This window comes from Jaculus jaculus, chromosome 7, assembly GCF_020740685.1.
Source record: "Jaculus jaculus isolate mJacJac1 chromosome 7, mJacJac1.mat.Y.cur, whole genome shotgun sequence".
Lineage (NCBI taxonomy): Eukaryota > Metazoa > Chordata > Mammalia > Rodentia > Dipodidae > Jaculus > Jaculus jaculus.
Window position 1 is genome coordinate 138987314 of NC_059108.1, and position 23064 is coordinate 139010377.

General features: G+C 37.4%; 1 protein-coding gene across 28 annotated transcripts in view; it reads right to left on the reverse strand.

The window, feature by feature from the left end:
• The window catches only part of Nrxn3 (neurexin 3), a 1695425-nt gene that overhangs the window by 838386 nt on the left and 833975 nt on the right, over window positions 1-23064 (reverse strand). For all 28 annotated transcript variants that reach the window (XM_045154245.1, XM_045154244.1, XM_045154227.1 and 25 more), the window contains one exon: window positions 15673-15792. In XM_045154245.1, coding sequence (XP_045010180.1) covers window positions 15673-15792 — 120 coding nt within the window. The remainder of the gene's footprint in view (window positions 1-15672; window positions 15793-23064) is intronic.

Sequence of the window (23064 nt, forward strand, 5' to 3'; positions counted from 1 at the left end):
AAGATCGAGGTATGACTGGAATACCATGTGGTGTTTGAATAGCAGAAACTGAAAATGCTTTATTACACATAGATGGATTTTGAGAACTTAAAAAAATCTAACCTTTAACTTTTAACCCTATTAAAACTAAAAGAGAATGAAAATAAAAGCTTACAAATTTTAAGTGGAGTATATTTCCTCACTGTTTCCCATTTGACCAATACTTTGTATATGATAATTAACTTCTTCCATGTGACTTGGCTTATTTTTCATGTTGAGATTAGCTCCAAATTTCTCAGTGTCAACACCTGATTTCCAGCCTTCTCTGCCATTTGCTCTTCCAAGTATGGTAAGAGCTTCCTAGTGGTCTTCTTTCTTTCAATCAAGCTCCCCCAAACATTCATTTAACTCATGGATCAGACACTATACCAGGGTTTGACTCTTCACCATGAGTGAATGTCTATGATGTCTATTCTCCAAAAAGCACACTATTTTCTTTCAGGCTAACACCCACAGTCTGCCAGAAAGGTGCTACCTAAAATGAGCTTTGCTCCTATCACATACTAGGGGGGAAAAAAAAAAAGTTCCATTGTTTCTCTTCTTCTAAAACCTTTTGCCTCCAGACTTTTGGAATATCATTTGATAGGCATCACTCATTATGGTTCATCCTTTCTTGACTACAATCAAGTGTTAAATTAACCAAATAATCACTGGTGTTTTCTACCTCCCTCTTACTCACTTTGTTCTTTCCATGTAACACTGAGATGGCATAGAGCAGATTAATACATGAAAATGAAGAAAGAAATACTGACCCTGTACCTATAAAACTGTACTTAGAGACTATAGAGGTTAACCTGAGATTGACTTAGTTTTTAAGTGACAAAGGAATGTTTAAATGTAAAGTCATTTATTTTGAAATTTTTAAAAAAAAATTTATTTATTTGAGAGAGGGATAACAAAGAGAAAGGGAGAGAAAGACAGACAGATAGCTAGAGAGAGAGTGTGTGTGGGTCATACCAGTGCCTCTAAACACTGCAAACGTATTCCAGACACATGTGCCACCTTGTGCATCTGGCTTTCATAGGTAATGGGGAATTGAAACTGGGTCCTCATGCTTTGCTGCTAAGCACCTTAACCACTAAGCCATCTCTCCGCCTGTAAAGTCATTTTTAAGGAAAAAAAGTATTTGCTTACAAAGGAACAAGGACAACTCAATGCAAATATAAAATTTCTTCCATTCGTTATGATTCAACATTGGATCAGACATCTTTTTAACAAACAAATCAGACTTACCCCTTACAGTCCCTCTTTACACAAGGGAAGCATCTTACTTTTGCCAATCTATCCAATGGCTCTTCACTAGTCTCAATCGATGTAGATAAAGGGGAATGCAAACCAGTAGGACTTAACACTGATTAGAATATATTAACTTAGGACCAGAGGTTAGGTTGGCTGGGAAAATTAATATTCTCCTTATTTTTATGGAAATATAGTCTATAAAAATAAGAGATTACTGAAACATTTATAAAATAAGTCATTTGTAAGTTAGTGATAAGGAATATGTATTACAAGTTACTGGTTCTGTGCCGTAAATATATCAGTACAGTAGTTTAATCCTATGTAGATTTCTACTGCAGGCTTTTGTGCATCATCATTATTTCAATTTAGATTATGGACCTTGAGCATTCCTTGAACATCCATTTGTAGAAATTTGGTAATCAGTCTATGTTACTATTGGGAGACAGGGAAATCCTTAACATGTTAGGATCTAATGAAAAAAATAATTAAATCATTGGAGGTGTGCCCTTTCAGCAAGTATGGAAAACCCATTTTCCATTTGCTTCTTGGCTATTATGAGGTAGGCAGGTCTCTTCTACCATGTGACTCTACCAAGATAATACTAAAAGCCAGTGACATGTGTCCAGGGGCCAAACACTCTGAAACTGTGAGCCAAAATAAACATTTCCTGTTTTTAAGTTGATTATCTTAAGTACATTGTCTTGGTGATTTAAAGGTAACTGACACTATCATTACCTTTAATTTTCACATGTATATAATAATGTACTAAATAAGGCCAGAGAGATTTTTTTAGCAGTTAAGGTACTTGCCTGCAGAACCAAAGGACCTAGGTTCAATTCCCCAGAACCCACGTAAGCCAGATGTACAAGGTTATACATGCATTCTGGAGTTCGTTTGCAGCAGCTGGAGGCCCTGGTGTGCCCATCTCTCTCTTTTTCTCTCCCTCTTCCTCTCTCTCAGATAAATAAAAATAAATATTTTTTTAATGTACAAAATATTCATCATCTGCCATGTCTTCTGTAAAGTATCAGCAACATAAAGACAAATAAGCAATTGCAACCATACTGTGGACGTAACAGTTCATAGTGAGCTATAATAATTAACAAGTGCTTGTGCGGTAAACACCATGATGAGGAAATGTTTCATGAAAAAAAAAAAAACAGAGAAATGAAGACACTCTTTTGATGACTAACACTTACTAAACAATGCACAATAAAAATATTTGCACACTCCTGAACCAAATTGGAAACAAAACTCTCACCTAGGTAAAAATGATCTACAAACATGTAAACTCCACACTAGTGGTCACTAGTACAAGGCCCCACTGAGCATGTGTAGATAAACAAGGCAAATTAGGTAAGGGGAGGTTTAAGGCATATTAGGAGAAGATATTTTTTCTTTAAAGCACTCACATTTGTGACAATGAAAGTTAGAGGACTAGAAGTGAATTATGTTAAAGTCCTAAAAAGTCTTAATTGTCATGCTGTAGAGATGGAAGGTGTTTCACCATAAAAGTACATTTTGATGTGCAGAAATATGAAAAAATGGCTCACATTAGATAACACCTGCTGGGTAAATGATAAGCACAGAAGAGCAGAATAAAAAAAATGGTATTACCACTGAATAGAAGAAAAAAATGGACATAATTTTAGGGAAAAGTGTTGGGTGGCTATAAAAAGGAATATATTAAAAGCATTAAGAAGGATATGGATTTGCAATGAGAGCAACTGGCACATTCATGCTTTTCTTATCCATAAGGCAAGGAATAACAAACCAAGAAAAGAGGCGTACTAGGAATTTGGGTAGTGGGGTGGCAGGTCAGGAGGCAAGAGCTCAAAAATATTATGAGGGTGTTATTCCCATTACTAATGAGGAAGTCCAGGCAGTGAATGGGGGCAAGCAAAATTAACACGATTATGGAGAGTAGAAAGAAGACTCATGAGGCCTAATGCAGGAGAGACTTGAAGTCTCTCTCTCTCTCTCTCTCTCTCTCTCTCTCTCTCTCTCTCTCTCTCTCTCTCTCTCTCTGCCTATTTCTGTATCTCTCAAATAAATAAAACAAAGTACTTTAAAAAAGAATGATAGCAGAATCCTGATCTAACTCTGAGAAAAAAATTGACGAAAAAAAATCTTTCACTGAAGACTTCAAGAGAAATACTGCAGTAAGAAAACCTGTATCGTAAGCTATTAATGAACCTCCACGAGGCTGATTACTTAATCACTCGCAGTGTCCATTAAAGTTGTCATCAAATATTTGTTATTAGTAATGTAAATACCTATCAACTATGCAAAGGCTTAGAAGTAAAAAGATCACACTTCCCTCTAATTAATAAACTGGCTATAAACAGAAATACCATTTCCACACAAAGACATTTTATAATGAATTCAAGTCTTCATTATTTATATATTCTAACTAAATGTTTAAGTTCTCAGGACAAACTGGAGTCTGGAAGTGAAAAGTCCCTATATTACTAATCCTAGAATTGCCAGTTCTTTAGATGGCTGAAATCTCTCTTTTGTCTCTCTTCTTCACCAAACCACTCCCACACATTAAGTAATCATACTTATCGTATTTTCTTTCCTTAAATACCATCAGCTTCAGAGGTTCCAACAAGCTCACAGCATTCTGCTCATTGAAACTGATTATCAAAATCACCATGATTAAGATTTTCATCTAGTCCCCCAGTGTTCACAGCTGAGCCCACTATGGAGAGAGCTCCTGGGTACAAGGGAATCAACAATGTCCCTGAAGCAGGACTTCCTGTTCCGGCAGAATCCACTGAATATCAGTATGCAGTCATCTTCTCATGGTAAGCGGTAATTAGCACACTAGGCTATTCAGGTAATAAACCAGAAACCCCGTAGTTTGCTTGCTTGTTTTTTGTTTTTTTTTTTCCTTTTTTCCTATGAAGAATTTACTGTGAATATGGAATAAGAGGTTGGGTGTGGGTATTCCACTCATGCAAAAAGCTAAAGAATATGTATTTATTAAATGAAGCCTGGCCTTAGAGCCTAGAGAGAAGTGACAATGAAATTATCATCTGAAAATAATCCACTGTGAAAGCTGAAGTGAATTCCATTCTATGGCGTTAAAAAGTGGATTTAATAAGCTAATATCAATAAAGTTAAAACTGTGCATTAAGGTCAGATAGTAATAGAGTCTGAAAAGATTGTCATGTCTCTTAAGTCTTGAAGGTGACAAGAGTCAGACAGTATCTAACATTCTAAGCAAGGTCCAAAAATACTATCTGAGGTAACTGAAGGTACCAGAGTCCCTCACAATGTTCTTAAAAATCTGCAGAAGTCCCGTACTGTTTATAAAAATGCAAAATGTACAGGAAAGCTAGCCAATCTTCCAATATCTATTTAGAAATTGATTGACGCCAACAGGCCCATCATAAGGAGTATGTTAAAATTTAAAATTAAAATCTACAGAACATCTGTGCCGACCAAGTAATAAGTAATCTAAATCTCAGTAACCTTACCATTCACACTCCCTCCAACAAATCAACTTCAACCTTAAAGGCAAGCATCTTCAGCACAGGGTCTCTAGGGAATATGGTGAATAGAGAACAATGATAATTAACCTACTCAAAATTATGCTTGTATTTTCTGGGGATATCTTTCTTGATGGATGTTTTATGCTTAGAAAATAAACAGCTACCTGTATCCTTGCAAAAACTCACAAACTCAAAAGCTCTGTTTTTCATCCATCATTTCTAAGAATGCCCACAAAGGGAGCCTGGTGGCAGTATGTATTCTGAGGTTGAGTTATATTGATTGACTTAAGGCCCCATATTGTGAAGGAATAAGAACCAGGGTTTAAACCTACATTTTTACCAACACATCTACATGAACCCCCTGTGGATGCCCCACCCGGTTAATTATCAATTCTGAACAGAAAAGCGGTGCTATCTGGGAGGACGGAACAATAAGAATATGAGTGGTCAAAGAAGGGACGAGAGGCGACTCGAGTGGCATCTATGAAGTTCAGGAGGTGGGATAAATTGTTGCAGCAAGTGCAATGAGCATAATGACCACAGAAATGGTGTAACGACAGTAAGAAAATTCATAACAAGCTCTGAATATCAAAGAGATAAGATTTTGGAGTCCTATTTTCAGAGGTAGATTATAGGAGACTTGGGAAGTTAAGTGCAGGGTTCATGAGCAATGGAGGACACACTCAAAACAGCTATTTGGGAATGATTAATCTGGAAGTGGGAATCACAGTAGATTTGACAAATTCAAGCATCAAGGAGACCAACAATGGAATGCTCCAAGCCTGCCAAGGGGAACAGCAGGGAGACACACTCTGAAGACTCCTTTGTTGCCCATTGATTTTTCACTACCATTGGCTCAAACAATTGACTCCTTCCTGCTTTGCTGTCTGTCTAACGAACTCAACACATTCCATGTGACAAGAGACACAGTTTTAGAAAATATAGCTGTAATCACATATTGCCTTGGAAACCAAATATAACTAAATGCAAAATGTTATCCCACACTGAGAAATAGCTGTGAAATTTAGTTATAGCTGCGTCTATTGTTCATTAAGCTACAGATAATAGGAAAATATGGTAAATTAATCCAAATGCAAATTAAGTAGGTTAGATGTGGGAAATACATGTGGTGCATTGTGGGGACTGGATTAAAGCCTGTAATGCTGAAAGTTTATTTGGCTAAATTCACTTATTTCAATACATTCTTTTATGTATTTGTTCTGCTCTTGGAATTTTGCATGACTTGGGGCAACAGTCACATGTGCCCAACCTCCTGTATTCCCAGAAATAGGGCACTGGTATGGGTTTTAATTTTATGATATATTTGAGAGGCAGCATGAGGAGGCTATGTAGGAATTGTAAGTAGGAATAAGTGAAAAAAAAAAGTCTTATCCTAAATAATACATACATCCCAGTTGACATTTCCCTGCCCTAATCTTCTGTCAGAGATAAAATTATACCCCATACATTGAAAATGCAGATGGGATAAAGAATCCTTCCAGCAAACATCCTATAAAGCAGATAGACAACTGGTTTGTGGCTTAGATAGACACATTACCTGTACACTACAGAAATGCAGGTCTTTCCAAATGACTGACATGATGTCAGATGTTTGTATAAGCTTCATTCATACCAAGAAACAAAGGTGTTTGTTGAGAATAATACAAAAATATCACAGAAAAATAGCATTGTATACAATATTGTGTTGTGGTGGTTTAAATGCAGAATGTTCCCCATAACCTTCTATATTTTATGATGAAGGCTTATACTTAGTCCCAGCTTAGCAGAGCCTTTGGGAAGTAGAGCTTTGCTGGAGGAGGTGTGTCACTGGGGCTACCTTGAGATTTTTGTTATTTGAAGGCTGAATTCAAACAGCACTCAATAAATTTGCTGTAAATAATACCTATAGTCAAATGATATTGTTTCCTACCTACAGTTCTGAGAGTTATTATGAACAATTTAGGAGGTTGAGCTGGATGGCAATGTAGGAATATACAGATTTTGTAGCCAATGTGTGCAAAAATTAATAACCTTTGTGTCTCACCATTTTAAGTATATCATACATCTAACTTCTTACATCATATAGTATTAATTTGGTCAATGAAAAACTCAGGGAAACTTGATGTTCAGATGGAAGAATTCTAGTGTCTCAATAGATCTCTAGAGGAATATACTATTAAAATAATCTTAGTATATGAAAGATACTACAATATCCCTTGGGAAGTGTGTGTCACAGAAAAAAAAAAAAAAAAAAAACTGTTTGGGACCGAGAGGCTTTCTCCCTGTGTGCACTGAAGGAGCCCTTCAACCTTGATCTACTAGAAATCCATTTCTCTTGAATATACATGTGTCCATGTAAAATGGTTCAGAAACTGAAAGGCTTTCTGTGAGAAGGAAGAAGGGCAAGGGAGGAATAGAAAACATCTTGACATTTCCATTTTTTTATCTGAAGAAGAAAATTGCATTTTGGGATACTTATTATGACTCTTATATGTCTAAATGCATTCCTTCTGGCAAGAAAATAGCTACTCCTGGTAGAAATACTATTCATTTCATACTAAGAACACTATGACCCTTGAACAACTCAGACTTTGGAAATATGTCAGGATCAGTCACTTATTCAACAAATATTTTGAATATCGATTATGTGCTTGACACCATGCATATTCTAAGCTTGGTCATATTAATAGCTGATAAATTATCTTTTTTGAAGATACCTTCACCTATTCTCCAGGTTTTCAATAGTAAACTTGTACAATTTAATTCTTAAAGAAACAATACTAAAAGGTTTTATTTTTTTTTTTTTTTTTTTTTTTTTTTTTGGTAGACATTCAGCAGAGTCACATGTGTGGACTAGCTCTTGGAGATCAAACTGAGGGGAATCAATGGCCAAACTACTACCTAGGCATTGGAGCATCTCCACTCTCCTGAAGACTCTGAATTCTTTGTTTGAAAACACTTTCTGATTTCATTTGGCAAGGGAACATGGATCAGGTGGCAAAGATCCACAGGATAAAAGTAGGGGAGAAAACAAGCCATAATTCTAAGTAAAGCAAATAATAAGAGTGCCCAGCTGCATGGGCCAAGTCTGTCCTTTCACCCACTGAGCGTAATCAAGAGCTATCAGAGCACTGGAGGGAGAAAAGCAATGGGACCTCATAACAAAAACTCAAATGGAGAAACACTCAATGGAGACCCATTTGCAGATATTTAACTAGCTTTGTGCAGCTTCTTGCAGCATTTTCTTTAGGCACAGAGGGTTCTTTAACAGCAGAAGCTAGGATTGAAATCTTTTCCAATAAATAAATGAATCAGTTATTAGATTATGCTTGCACTACCAGTGCCATGCCAAAGCTGATGTAAGAGTCTGATATCACACAGGGAATGCACAGCTGAACATGCAGCATGTGATGAGCCATGGGTGTCTATCTCTTTTCTCTACAATGCACTAATCTTGCGGTGCAAAGATGAAGTAGAGTAGAAAGAAAAGGGTTAACATTTACTTGTTAACATTTACTTGCAATTAGATAGAATATTAAAGTTTGGTTCTACAAATGACTCAGTGCCTGTAGGCTGAGAGAAACATGAGTTGTGAGACACTGGAGATCAGACCAAAACTGCTTGCTAAAAGGAAGATACAGAAGGTGAGCGCTAAGGTTGCTCTAGCTTACTTTCCAGACACTGGAGCAGGGTGGGAGGAGACCACAGATAGAGCCTATCTGATCCCTGTAGGTGAGGGAAGGAGCTAATAGGCAAGGCTCAGGCAACTAGAACACAGCAATGGCATGGATATATCTAAAAGACATCACACAGCATGAGAGGAGCCCGACAAAAAAGATTACATACTCTGTGATTCTATTTGCACATACTCAAGAGCATGCAAAAATAATGAACGCTGATACAATTCCGAAGAGTGATGGGTTTGGAGTCCTAAGGTATTCACTTACTGGAAGGGGACAGAAGTCTGTGGGAAGATAAAACTGCAGCAGCATTGGTGACACAGGTGTGAACTTTGATCATCATACATTAAAGATCTGTGCGTCTTGCCAAATGCAAGTTTTACCACAACCAAAAACTGCTCTGCCTTTTGCTTAACAAAAAGTAAGGGAGAAAAATGAGGAAAGAGAGCAAAATTATAGTTATTACCTCTATTTATGGGACAAGATAAAATACATACTTTTTGCCTTTCGATGTGGAGATAAATGTTGGAAATTATGAGTCTGTATTGAAAATGCATTAACATTATACCTGTATGTGACTAACAAGGCAATATAAAAATTATCTTCTGTGAGCCAATAGGCTCTCAGAAGATTATTGCCATCACCATCAATACATACCTAGCCAAGTACACTAAAGATGAACGGGCTATAATTAAACATAAGCAATAAAATTTGTCTACACATACAGCCTGCTCAAGATGGCTGAAATGAAATTAGTGAAGCCATAAATTCCAAAAACTCATCATAATCCCTGACAAGTTTTAAGACTAAGTTGAAGAAAGCATTGCTCCTTGTGTCATAGGTCCATGCGTCAGCTAGGAGCTGTAGAAACTGTTCTGCCTGGGTACTAGCTCCACTTTCGTGGAGGGTTGCATGGAACAGTCAGCACAAATGATCCTGATTCCTGCGGAATCTGAAACTGCATGTGTGTTGTCATCAGCTGATACTGTATATTAAGGATAGTCCAAGTCATCTGAGAGCAGGTGACCTGTAAGCAGGAGTAATTCTCATGGATAACCACATAGAACTGCAGAGTCTAGGTTGAACTGGGGTTCCATGGATTTCCTTTGCCCATCTTGAAGATCTTGCAGTGTAATTCAGAATCTCTGTCCTTCTACCTAACACATTCATCACTTGGAACAAATCACATGACCATTCTATGTTCTTTCTTCTGTGACACTGGGATTGCAATAATGTCTTAATGTCTGCTTTCTATGGGCAATGAATGGCAATGAACCAGGCAATCTGTTCTACATGTGTATGGGCAATGTTCTTAAGTTGATGATAATTGGGCTTGTATGAGTCATGTTTTCAAGATTTTGAAAATGACATTGAAGGGTAATTGACAGTTCTATGGAGACTGTAATAAAAATGCTAGCTGCTTCCTAATTGTGACCGCAGTTTTCTCACTGTTAAAAATCAAGATCTTAGTACTATCATATTTCTGAAGAACTTGAGGTGTTTAAAGTGGTCACTACATCTTTATAAATTCCCTAGTTCAGGTCTAAGACCATGATTAGAACATAATGATGTCAAATAGAACATTATTGCCATAATAAAACTTGCCAGCATACCCCTAACTATTAAACACCTACTACCTTCCCATTTAAACCAAAGATTCAAGATGCTAATAGTTTAACTCAATTTTGCAGTGTTAGATGCATGACTAGCTTGTAAATGAGTTTTATTCTAAAGTCAACTAAATTAATAAAGATGTGGTACATAATGCTTATATTCCAATGTTAAATATATACATACATCAAACCCTTTAAACTCTTGACTTACTAAAGATATGTGTCCAAGATTGATGTTTACCAATGATTTAATGGCATTAATCAAGATTTATGTCCAATGAAGACTTATCCACCATAAATCTACATTAACAGATTTCATATTGGAAAATGGGACCTTTAAATAAGAACTGAATATAACAATATGCATAATACTAAAAGAAAGTTGTTTTTTTTTAATTTTGAAAAGTGTATAGCATCCAATATTGAACCAAATACAGCAAAGAACACATTCAAATATATGTGTTCATAAGCATGCAAACGTTTATAAGAAAGCTGGAAGGAAAGTTTCAGAATGTTAACATTAAAAAAAGTATCTTTCTCTGTTTACCTGCTAGAATGTTGCTTTTCTTTTCCAACCATCTTTTTCACCATATTTGTCTGTGAGGTACTTACACACATTTCAAGGCTCATTCTTCAGTGAGATCTCCAAAAGCAGCTGTACTTCCTCACAACATTTAACCCCAGAAACAGTTGCCATTTGTCTACTTTATGAATCCTCGCTACAAAGTGCTTATTTTCCTATTGTAATACCTTCATATGCATCTTCCCTATTAGACTGAAATATCTTGGAGAACACAATTACATCTCATTCATGACCATATCTGGTAAGCAAATAAAGAATGCCCTAGACAAATAAATTTAAAAGACCCTATTGGTGGAAAGAGGTTTGGAAAACAGAGATGAGGTAATCATACAACCAAACAGCCTAATGTAGCATAATAACCATAATAACACGATGCTTATGTTCATATAAAGTATATAGAGACAAAATGGATATGCATGCATCAGTCGCCTTGCTTGTAACTAAGTAATGCATATATTAGGGAATATTTTCTAAAACCTAAGTGGGGAATGTTTTTAACAGATTTAATCAATACATCAACCTACATTTAAAAAATAAATAAATCCACACAAAACATAAAAAGAAAAAAAAAGGCCAATCAATAGCCAACACTGCAGCTTAACAGCCACTCCAGCAGAAAACTGTCTGAAAAGGTGCTTCATACTCTCCTGTCGGCACAATCCACAGCTGCTTACTATTGATTTGTTGCATGCAAAGAACATCTATTATCACATGCCAGTGTGAACCCAACAATTCCTCCAACAGGTGGCCTGCGATGTACAGCCAGCAGTGTAACACTGGAGAACCGTCTGCTGAGGGTGGCTGAGGCCCCACGTTGACTTCCTTCTCCTCACCCCACATACCTTTTCCAAACCCAGACGACTAATGTGTGCTAAGGACTCATGTGCCATGTGCTGTTCTACATTTGCACGAAAGCAATAACAAGATCCCAGGATGGTATGCAGCTCAAAACAGTTGTCATAAACATGGTAGGTGGCAAGAGTGTTGTTAAAGATTGATGTGGGATTTTTGGAACTGCTTTTATTATGACATCCCTAAAAATGACAGCTTTCTGAGAGATGTGGATGTGTGCTGAAGAGAAGGATTTAGTATAATGTGAAGGAGAGAGGAACTCAACGGCAGGCTGCCAATGAAGCAGTATTGCCACAAAATATGGAAACAAGATTCAGTATTATGATATCAACAGGCTGGGATTTCCCAGACTTGAATCCTGACATAAATCCCAGTAAATATCTAAAATATCCAAAAAAGAATCTCCATACAAGAACTGTCATTAAGTTCCATATTTTTGTTGCTGTCTTAAAATATAACCTCTATTCATGTGTCCTCAATAGGGCTATAGGAGGTGCTCACACACTGAGAAGTTAGCCCTTTGGTTTGGACATCATCAGAGGAGTTGAAGACCATCTTCAGAGGAAGATGTTATCATCCACAGATTTTACAGGTGCTTCGTTAACTCAAAACTGTTTCTGGGAAGAATGCAACCATGGAAATTCCCAAAGAGCCTGGAATGAAACCTAAGGAAAAGGCACTCCTCCTTTTCTTGTCATTACATAGATGCTGTAAAGTCATATTTAAAACAAATGCAATCATGCATAAATCTATTGCACTTGGGTTTCATAATCAGATGATTCTGTGATTCGGTTTTCTTTCTTTCTGTATTTTTTTTTTTGAGGTAGGGTCTCACTATGGAGTTTCAGGGTGGCCTCAAGCTCATGATGATCCTCCTACCTCTGCCTCCCTAGTGGTGGGATTAAAGGTTTTCTATGCCACACAAGGAAATCACTCTTGCAGAGTAATCAACTCCAATGAATATCTCATATCTTCACAATCAAATCTCTGTGTAAATTAAATTCACCTCTACCTCATCCATCTACCTATTATGCTCACACTAAGGGTGATAGAATAAACTGAAAAACACATGGGCTTGCTCTATTCATGCTATGAAATGAAGTTGTAAATGGACATTCCATTCCTGGAGGCAATATCTATGTGACAGCATGTTAAAATTGTCGTGTAAAACTACACTTGCTAAATAGGAAATGAATAAACTATGGTCATGAATGTCAGAACCAATGTTAGAAGAAAAGAACAAGACCCTAACATGCATACTCTTCTACAGAAACTTACAAATCACACATGGATATAATTAACTCTTTTATAGATGACTGACAAAAGACCTATTTTGGAAAATGTAAAAGCTAGCCCTGTTGAACTAGATTTTATTCTTGGATATGCAGTGATAAATTAGCATGTTCTCATGACAACTAATTGAGGTTCAATCTACATCCCCAAGGAAAAGTCTCATGGGAAATGATAGATTCAACCCCCTGCCCCAATAGTACCACTCAAAAGCTTTCTGCCATATGATTTTACCTCCAACCTGTTCATAAGGTCTTAGGGTAACATTCTAAGAAACACAGTTTATTTTAGTTGTTTATGACATTCTACAGGTTACCCAAGCCTCTATACCCTTGTACATAAGATTCGAGTTCGGATCTATGTATTTCTCTTCCCTCCTTTCTGTCCCATTATCTTATTTCATTCCTTTTCCATTATTTTCAGTTACACCCCATGCTGAGCAAGAGCTTGTTCAACTCTGCTCTAACACTCAATTCCTTGCACAGAGGTGAAGAATGTATTAACATTGGCAAGATCACAGAATATTGTATAGCAACTTTCATTTCAAAGATGTTTGTGAGATAAAATAGCAAATTACAACCCTCAGTCAAAGAAAATTTAAAAAAAACAATGGTTTATGATGTAAAATGATGAGGCCTATTTTAGGTGAAGCAAACTGGATCTAATGCTAACTAAAAAAGGAAGTTCATCCCAAATAATGCAAATACTAGCCACTGGATATTGGGCTATACCTTGTAATCATTTTAAGTAACCTACTATATTAATACATTTGGTTGGGTTTCTTTAGAACCTTCTAATAGACCTTTATGGTTATATTCTATGTGCTTGAAATATATAAGTACATGTGTTTGTTTCAATTACATATCACCAGACAATAACAGAAATCTTGGAACACTATGGAAGAGGTCGAGTCAGATTCTATTAGTGATCTGAGCACTTGGGCCTTCTTAACTGAATTGTTGACAGAATGACATCCAAAATGCTTTTCACTGAGGCTGGATACTTAGAAATGTTTTTGAAACATGAAAAGGTAGAACTACAAAGGATGGCTGATATTTTCCCAACCCTTATTTAAAGACCTCATTATAATATGCCATACCAACAAGCTACCCAAGTTAGATAACATGATTTTCCATATTTAATCTGCTCTGGAAAACAAATAGCAATAACCATAGAAAATTACAAAGAATGCTGGCTGATTTTTGCCAGAAAAATGCCTGATCCTGTGTGACAGAGAGGAACTTACCAATGAAGGAAAAATCAATACATACCTTCTGAAGACTGCACATTTAATACTATTAGACTTACCTTTCTGCATTTTCTGTATGCAGTCTCTTCCTGACCTTTTTTTTTTTTACCTGCTGTGGGTTGCATGTGTGATGAGGAATCAGCTTGTGAGGATAAAGAATCATTATACCACCAGTTACAGCAACAAATAAATGAGTCTTAGTGAGTCCTACACAGACAAATTTGAGAGGTGGGGTAAGAGCAGACAACATAATTCCTCAGGTGCCATGGATAGTTCTATAATGGCCTGTTTCCAAGTGCAATCATAAACATGGAAACGGGATTTCTAGTAATACTGAAGTACTCCCCAAGAGCAGTGTGATGCCAAGCCCTGGTATAGAAGTCCTATCAGTCTCATGGCAGACATGCAGGCATACACTTTTATATTTAGATAAATGAGTATCACATAGATTTTCCTCTTGACAGCCATATTGCCCGTTTGTATTCCCTTAATGTATATTAAGACAAAGAAAGAGCATATGGAGCACAAAGCTTAGAAAAATGGAAATAGAAACTTGAAGATAAACCTACAGACATGATGGAAGTCTTGAATAAATCAAGGAAAAATGTGTAGACACAAGGGATATAGCATTTTACTGGCTGTCATGGGGTACTCCCTAATCTGCTGTCTATTACAGTGACTCCATGAGCCCTCTTGTAAAACCAAACATTCCAATGGATTTAGACAATTAAATTACTTCCTGCCATGAATGCTACATTTAGCATAGCAGAGGTCCCATTAAATCAGATTGTTTCAATAAGTCTCAAATATAGGATTGTCTTTAAAAATCATTACATTAAGTACATAACAGGAGAAGGATGCCAAGAGGCAGGTTATGGATGCTCACAACATTGAAGTAGTTACACCATCAGTACTAGAATCACCTCCACAGAATCAAGTCTTTTCAAATCACTGATCAATGAATCTGAAACATGTGCTGGATAAAAATAACAATCGCAATGCACTCGTCCAAGAGCTAAATCCACATATATATACCTAGAACATACTAACATAAGAGAGAGGTATTTGTAAACAGAAAAGCTATGTGCATATAAGCAAATATGTCAACAAATTTAGCTAGTAGGAACCTCTGCCTCAAATGTGAAGTAAAAAAAAAAAAAAAGAATACCATAAAATTTTATAGTTTAGAATTACTTAAAAAGAAGTTAATGTTTTCATCTTTTTTCAAGGGCTAAGAAGACCTCTCAAGTCAGACTTTTTGAGAAGAAATAGCTGTATATATCCTCTAAATTATAGGCAATACCAATAGAATCTTAAACTTATCTGAGTGGTTTAACTAAAGGAAAAATGAGACCCTTACATTAAAAAAAAATCACCTTAATTGTTTCTTTGTCTCTCAGTGTAAAATGAATTTGTGGGTAAGAAATTCAATAACAGCTAATATTATGGAGCAAGCAGTGTCTCTTTGTTTTTCCCATAAGAGTGCCCATAATTTTCCAAGTGTCTTGAGGAAAGAATTACTTATGAATTTTTCACAAGAGCAACTCGCCATTGTTTTATATATTGTACCTAAAGATTTCCCTGAACCTTGTGAGAAATGAAGACAGAATAAGAAGAGTGTACTCACGATCATTGCACTGGTTTCCAGAATATGATGTCATAGAGCAGTCACAGGTGAAGCCCTCCCACTGCTGCATGCAAACCCCTTGGTTGGCACATGAATCCTCCTGGCAGGTGGTACTGGGTCCTGATAAAACACAAAAAGGGGGCCAGGGTGAGGAAAAAGAGCAGGAACAATTAGTCATATTTTTAAAAATCACCCCAATTTACCATTGTCATGCCCCAAACAGTCAAAATCACAACCACTACAAATGTCAACTTAATTACATGCAACAAGAATTCAGTATATACAAAAGGTAACAAAAATACACAATTAGCCACAGACTACCATCATTTACACAAGAAGGGAGAGGGCTGAACACACTGTTCCCCTTAGGTAGACTTCAAAAAAGCACATCATGTTCTGTCATTCAACTAGTAAGCTACCTCATCTGGAGCAGTACTTTGTTCATGCACAATAGTAAAGTATAAAAATGCATTGTTATGATTCTAATGAAATAAAGTACAATGTTTTATCCTGAAGCTAAATCATTCTAAGTGTACTTTCTGACATAAGAAAGATGTTTCGTGATGAAGAGAAGGAAGAAGGGGAAGAGATGAGGAAGGAAAAGAACTCCATATATACACTGAAGTCTATACATGATGAGCATTGGTACTATGTAACTTATCTATATTGTTTTATTAAGGTCCCAAGAATCTCAAACAGGTAAAGATTATTATCTCCACTTAACAAATATTTTTTTAAAAATCTGAACACTCCAAACTAAACTAATGGACTCTGAAGAGGACACATATCTTCAAAATGCTGGTGTCTATCCCCAGGAGAGTCAGAAACCACGCTCGGCTTTACCAGTGAAGTCTACTGGGCAGTCGTTAGAAATGCAACTTCTGGGCTGGGGGCATGGCTTAGTGGTTAAGGCATTTGCCTGCAAAGCCAAAGGACTCAAGTTCGATTCCCCAGGACCCACGTTAGCCAGATGCACAAGGGGGCGTACGCGTCTGGAGTTCATTTGCAGTGGCTGGAGGCCCTGGCATGCCCATTCTCTCTCTTTCTCTCTCTCCCTTTTTCTCTGTCAAATAAACAAATGTAAAATATTTTTTAAAAAATAAATGCAAATTCTTGGGCCTTACCTTGATCTACTGAGCTAGAAATTTTGTGGGAGACAAAAATTTGTTTTGACAAACTTCTAGGAAACCTAGATTCAACATTAAGTTTGAGAGCCACTGCCCTAAACCATAGTGCTGCGTCAGTGTCTTAGAATGTGTCCTCTTAAATATACCAGACAACACAAAAGAGAATTATTTGGATGCAAGGAGAATTCCAGTAAGTGTTGAGCTGACCTAAAGTGTAGCATTCCTGATTTGTCATTGTGTCATACGTCCAAAATCTGAGTGTGGGAGTATGTCTTTGCTCTGCAAAAGGAGCAGAAATGAGTACTTCTCATATGGTAAAATTTGGTCAGTAAGAAAAATGACATTATTTAAATTTGTGTCTTTCATTAGTAATGTCCAAGTATACTGGTACATTGGATAAAGTTTTCGATCAATGTATCTATGTTTGAGGCATTCTCAGAATATGTTTAATTTATTTTTCCCATTGTTATATTGTGTATATGTTGGTTTGGGTTTGATGTATGTCTGTGTTTATGTATGTATAAATGTGGACATTTATGCCACAGTGTGTATGTGGAGGTCAGAGGACAACCCCACGTATTGCTCCTTGCCTCCCACCTGGTTATGAGGGTCTCCTGTCTGCCTTCTGTATGTATCAGGCTACTTGTCACACAAGTTTCAGGTCCTCTGACAGAGAGTGTCTTCTCACCCTAGGACACTGCTGCTTTCAATGATGACTGGGGACTAGGAACTTGAGTTGCAAGGCTTGTGCTACAAACCCTTTACCCACTGAGCCCTCTCGTCTTCTGAAAATGGAGAACAATTTTACCAAAAAGTTAGAAGTTTTTCAGTTCCAGTCTTACAAATTGCCATTAAAACCTCTTTTTATGCCAGCTTGGCAACTCTCATCAACCATTCTTTGTTTAATTCTTAACTCATGCCTTAGCATTAGGCTTAAAAACCTTCAGAAACATCTGAACTAACAGGAAATATTGTAATATTAAGAATAACTCCACTGATTCCCAGAGGGATTCCTCAAAGGAGATGAACCCTTGGGCTCCCTAAATATCTTAGTCAGAAACAGAAATGAATGCATAAAAGCTCGTGGCAGAGTTATTTAAAAAAAAAAAACAAAAAAACAAAACCTGGGGCTGGAGGGATGGCTTAGCAGTTAAGGTGTTTGCCTGCAAAGCCAAAGGACCCAGGTTCAATTCCCCAGGATCCATGTTAGCCAGATGCACAAAAGGATACAAGCATCACAGTTCATTTGCAGTGGCTGTAAACCCTGGCGCGCCCATTCCCCCCACTTTGCAAATAAATAATAATAAGTAAAATAAAATAAATCTTTCTCTCTCTGAAAAATAAAAATAATAAATAAATAATAAAATATTTTTTTAAACTGCATCTGTTGCAGTTGCTGCACTAGAAATCACAATGTTAAGGTTAGCCTCATATGGACTCAGAATATTAAACGTGAGCATGCAGAATCCTAAAGATGAAAAGAGGAAGAACCGCCTTCTGGGTGGCAAGGCATTTTGTATGCATTCATGGAGGGTGGAAGCAACTCAGGCCATCACTCATGAGACAAAGCTATTAGGATAGGACATAAGAAAGTTCCACACAATTACTAGCACTGGGGGAACAAGGCTGCTTGCTGGGTTTCTTGCAGCTTCTATTTGCCGTGTGGGCCCCCATGTGGAGATAAAAGGAGGTACAGGCCATGTTCTCAGTGGGACTTAAGCTTGAGTATTGTGTCCTGCAAGTTTCATTAACAATGGCAAATCAGGACAGCTTCTTTCATAGGATAAACGCTTCTGAGAAGTCCACAGGGCTCCCTGACCAAACAGCTCTCACCAGACAATGAACTTGTAATTCAATTGTGCTCAAGAATCAGAAACACATGGAAGGCTTTCCCCTGAAAGGAAAAAAAAAAAAAATTTGGGAAAACATAATAATTCTTTGCATGGTTATTGAATCTGGGGACAAAAGCCTTTCCATGTCTTTTGACCCTCCCCTCTAGCAGCCATATTTTCACTATTTTCTAAGAACCCACCTCCACCCCTCCCCTCTATGAAGTTAGCGTTCTCTTACAGCCTTCTTAGGAGCCACAGAACTCATTATCCGCATCATTAACTTTTGCAAGCCATAATGTGCTCAATCTAGCATTTATTATCCATTCAACCATCTTCTGCTCTTAGAATCTCCTATTTTTCATGTTTTTAATATTTGTTACCAAAAGGCTATCTTTTAAAATTATATAAATGCTTCAGGTACGTCCTTTCTGTGCACTTAAAATTTCCGTTTTGATCAATGTTGTGTTGATGTGAGTTGCAGCACTTCTAATATACATTTATCTAATTTCCAAGATCAGTCTTGGGAACACGTTTTTATTCTGTAAACTGAGCAGAAGAATCTGTCACCCATTAAAGTTTAGTCAGGAACCAAATACAGTGGAAACTGCTAGTTACTTCCAAACTTTCCAAGATTTCTTCCTCATACCTTAAGGGGTAAATACCACGTAGAATCAGATAATACCCAGAGATTAACTAACTACGCTCTAATCATCCAGTGGGATGGTGAATGGCATCTCATCAGTGTGAGTCAAACATGGGCTTCCTTTCAAGTGATCCCAAGACTCCTGCTTCCCACACAGAGGTCGTTTCCTGCCACCTACCCTCAGTTCACAATGCACCAGCCATCCTTTTCTCTTCTTCAGCCTTCCTTTTTATTTTTTAATTAATTAATTAATTAATTTGTTTATTTATTTGAGACAGGGAGAGAGAGAGAATGGGTGTGCCAGGGCCTCCAGCCACTGCAAACTAATTCCAGACGCATGCACCACCTTATGCATCTGGTTTACCTGAGTCCTGGAGAATCGAACTGGGATCCTGTGGTTTTGCTGGCAAACGCCTTAACCACCAAACCATCTCTCCAGCCCCCCCCCCCCCGCAGGCTTCCTTTAAAACAAAAAAGTGTGCGTGTACATGCATGTATGGAGGTCATAGGTAAGTCTTCTACTTTCACTCTCTGATTGAGACAGGGTCCCTTTTGGTGGTGGTGTTAGCTCCTGGATAGACCAGACTAGCTGACACAAGGCAGGCTCTCTTCACTCTGACTCCCACTGGATTACACACACTGAGATTACAGATGTGTGCCACTTCATAGCTAGTTCTGCGTGGGTGCTAAGGATGGAACTTCAGATGTCGCTTAGCCATCTCCTTAGCCCCTCCATTCCTCAGAGTGTTGTCCCCAAGCCAACAGCGTCTGTCTTAACAGGGAGCTTGTGAGAAAGGCATACTTTCAGGCTCCACCTAGCACTCTTGCCCAGGGCCAGTACAAGGAATCCGAGTTGTAGCAGGCAACAGGGGGCCCTGATACCTTGCTCATATCACTGTCCATTGCTTTCTTCAAGTCCTTTTGCTCTTGCTGGACCATAATGCAAAATATTCATCAGATTCTCAAATGAAAACTTAAAACTACAAGTTTCAACTGAAGAAAAAATTTTCCAATTATCATACTTAAGAAAGCCCCCACCAGCATTACATTATGTCTTCCTGCATGTCTTATACAGGAGAATTACCACAACTACAAGAAAAATCATTTATTATGTTATTTATATTAATCTGCAAATAAGACTTGCATAGTACCATGTTCATCTGGCTTAATATGGGTACTGGGGGATCAAACCTTGGTCTTTGGGCTTCACAGTCAAGCACCTTAACTGATAAGCCATCTTTCCAGCCCAAAATATTTATTTATTTATTTATTTAGGATAGAGAAGCTGAGAAGAGAGAGAGAGAGAGAGAGAGAGAGAGAGAGAGAGAGAGAGAGAGAGAGGGAATGGGCATGGCACCAGGGCCTCCTGCTACTACAAATGAATTTCAGACACATGCACTGCTTACTGCATCTGGTTTTATGTGGGTACTGGGGAATCAAACCTGGGCCATCAGGTTTTGCAAGAAAGTACCTTTAACTGCTGATCCATGTGATGGCTTCTGTATCATCTTATACTGTAGAATGATTAACTCAAACTAACTAAAATATAATCCTTTACCTCACCTACATATTCCTTCTTTTGTGGTTAAAAAAAAAAACAATTAAAATCCACTCTTCTAGTAATTTTTTAATTATGTAATGCATTTTCATTTATTATAATGACAATCTGTGCAAAAACTTAGTAAGATTTAGTCTTGTTGTCTAAAGGAAACTTTGTAGTCTTGGGTCAGTATGTACACCTGGCGTAACTGCCTCCTCGCCGAGGCCCTGTAGCCCATCATCCGCACTCTACGACGCAAACTAGATTATTTCAATTCCCTGTAAGTGAGGTCATAGGGTATTTGTCCTTCTCTACGGATCTAACGTCACTTGGCATGATCACTTCTAGGTCAATCGCTATTGTCACAAATACGGTCATCGTTATTATCACAGATACACTTCATTTTGTAAGGATTGAATCATATTCCATTTTATGTTTGCACCAGCATTTCATTATGTAGTCGCCTGATGATCACACCTAAGCCGCTTCTCTTTGTACTCTTGTGAATAACGCTGAAGTGAACGTAGAAATGTAGATGCGTGTGGCGGTTTGATTCAGGTGTCCCCTGGAAACTTAGGTGTTCTGAATGCTGGGTTCCTAGCTGATGGAGATTTGGGAATTAGCCCCTGGCAGCATGGTATTCTTGGGGGCAAGCTTATGGGTGTCATAGCCAGTGTCCCCTCAACAGTGTCTGGCATTCTCTCCTGTTCCTGCTGTCCACCTTATGTTGGCGAGGAGGTTTTATCTACCCTCTGCTCATGCCATCACTTCCTCTGCCATCGTGGAGCTTCCCCTTGAGTCTGGAAGCTAACATAATTCCCTTTTTCCCCAGAAGCTGCTCTTGGTCAGGTGATTTCTGCCAACAATATGAACCTGACTGCAACAATGTCTTTTAATCATTTCAATTCCTTTGTATATATGTCCCAATGTGGCATTATTAGATCATATGCTATTTCTACTTTCCATTTTCTGAGGAACTTCCATACTTTTTCTATAATGACTGTACTCATTTACATTCCAACCAACAATAAGCCTATAAGGATTCCTTTTTTTCCACTCTTACTGTCTTTATCTTTTTGATCACAGTTATTCTAACAGAGATCATGTAATATCTGACTGTGGTTTAATTTGTATTTCTTCACAATTAGAACTGATAACACTTTCGTATCTGGTAAACATTTATATGTTTTTTTTTCAATAATAATTTAGGACCTTTGCCTATTATTTAATCTGATGGCTTGTTTTCTTACTGTTGAGGTAATTGTATCCTTTATATATATGGAATGTTTGCCCCTTATCAAATGTATACCTTGCAAATATTTTCTCACAATCTCCAGGTTTTCTCTGTGTCTATCAATTATTGTCTTTGCTGTGCAGAAGTATTTTTAGTTAGGTGCAATCCCATTTGTTTATTTTATTTTAAATTTTACTTTGTTATTTTATTTATTTGAGAGAGAGAGAGAATTGGTATTCTGGGTCCTCTAGCTGCTGCAAACAAATTCTACCTGGAGCATCTGTCTTACGTGGGTACTGGGAAATCAAATCTGAGTGCTTACGTGGGTACTGAGAAATCAAATCTGAGTGCTTAGGCTCTGCAGGCAAACACCTTAACTGCTAAGCCATCTCTCCAGCTCCTACTTTTCAGTTTTGCTATCTGCATATTGTGGATCATCCAGGAAATATTTACCCATACAAATGTTGTAAAATATTTCCCTTATATTTTCTTCTAGTGGTTTTATAATTTTAGGTGTTATGTTTATGTCTTTGGTCCACTGTGGGTTTACTTTTACATATGTTGTGAGGTAAGTCCAAGTTTATTGTTCTTGTAGATATCGAGGTTCCCCATACTATTGACAAGTGTTATTATTACCATTATGTATACATTATACTTTCATCAAAAATTAATTGGCCATAACAGCATGGGTTTATTTATGAGTTCTTCATCCTGTCCATTTAATCAGTGTGTCTATTTCATGCAAGAACTATTAATTTCATTGTCACATAGCAAAGGGATGTATGTAAGCCTTTCAAATACCAATATCCTCTCTTGTTTAACTTTACATCTGTAACTTATAGCATAGGGTTTTATATAAGGCGAGAACTCAGAAAATAACACTTAATGAACGAAATAGTGAACAATCCAATGTAAGGTAGAAAAGAAGGAAGGGAGGAAGGTAAGAAGGAAGAAAGGAAGGAGAACAGAAGGGGGAAAGGAGCCTGATGGAAGAGAGAAAGAGAAGAAGAGAAGGA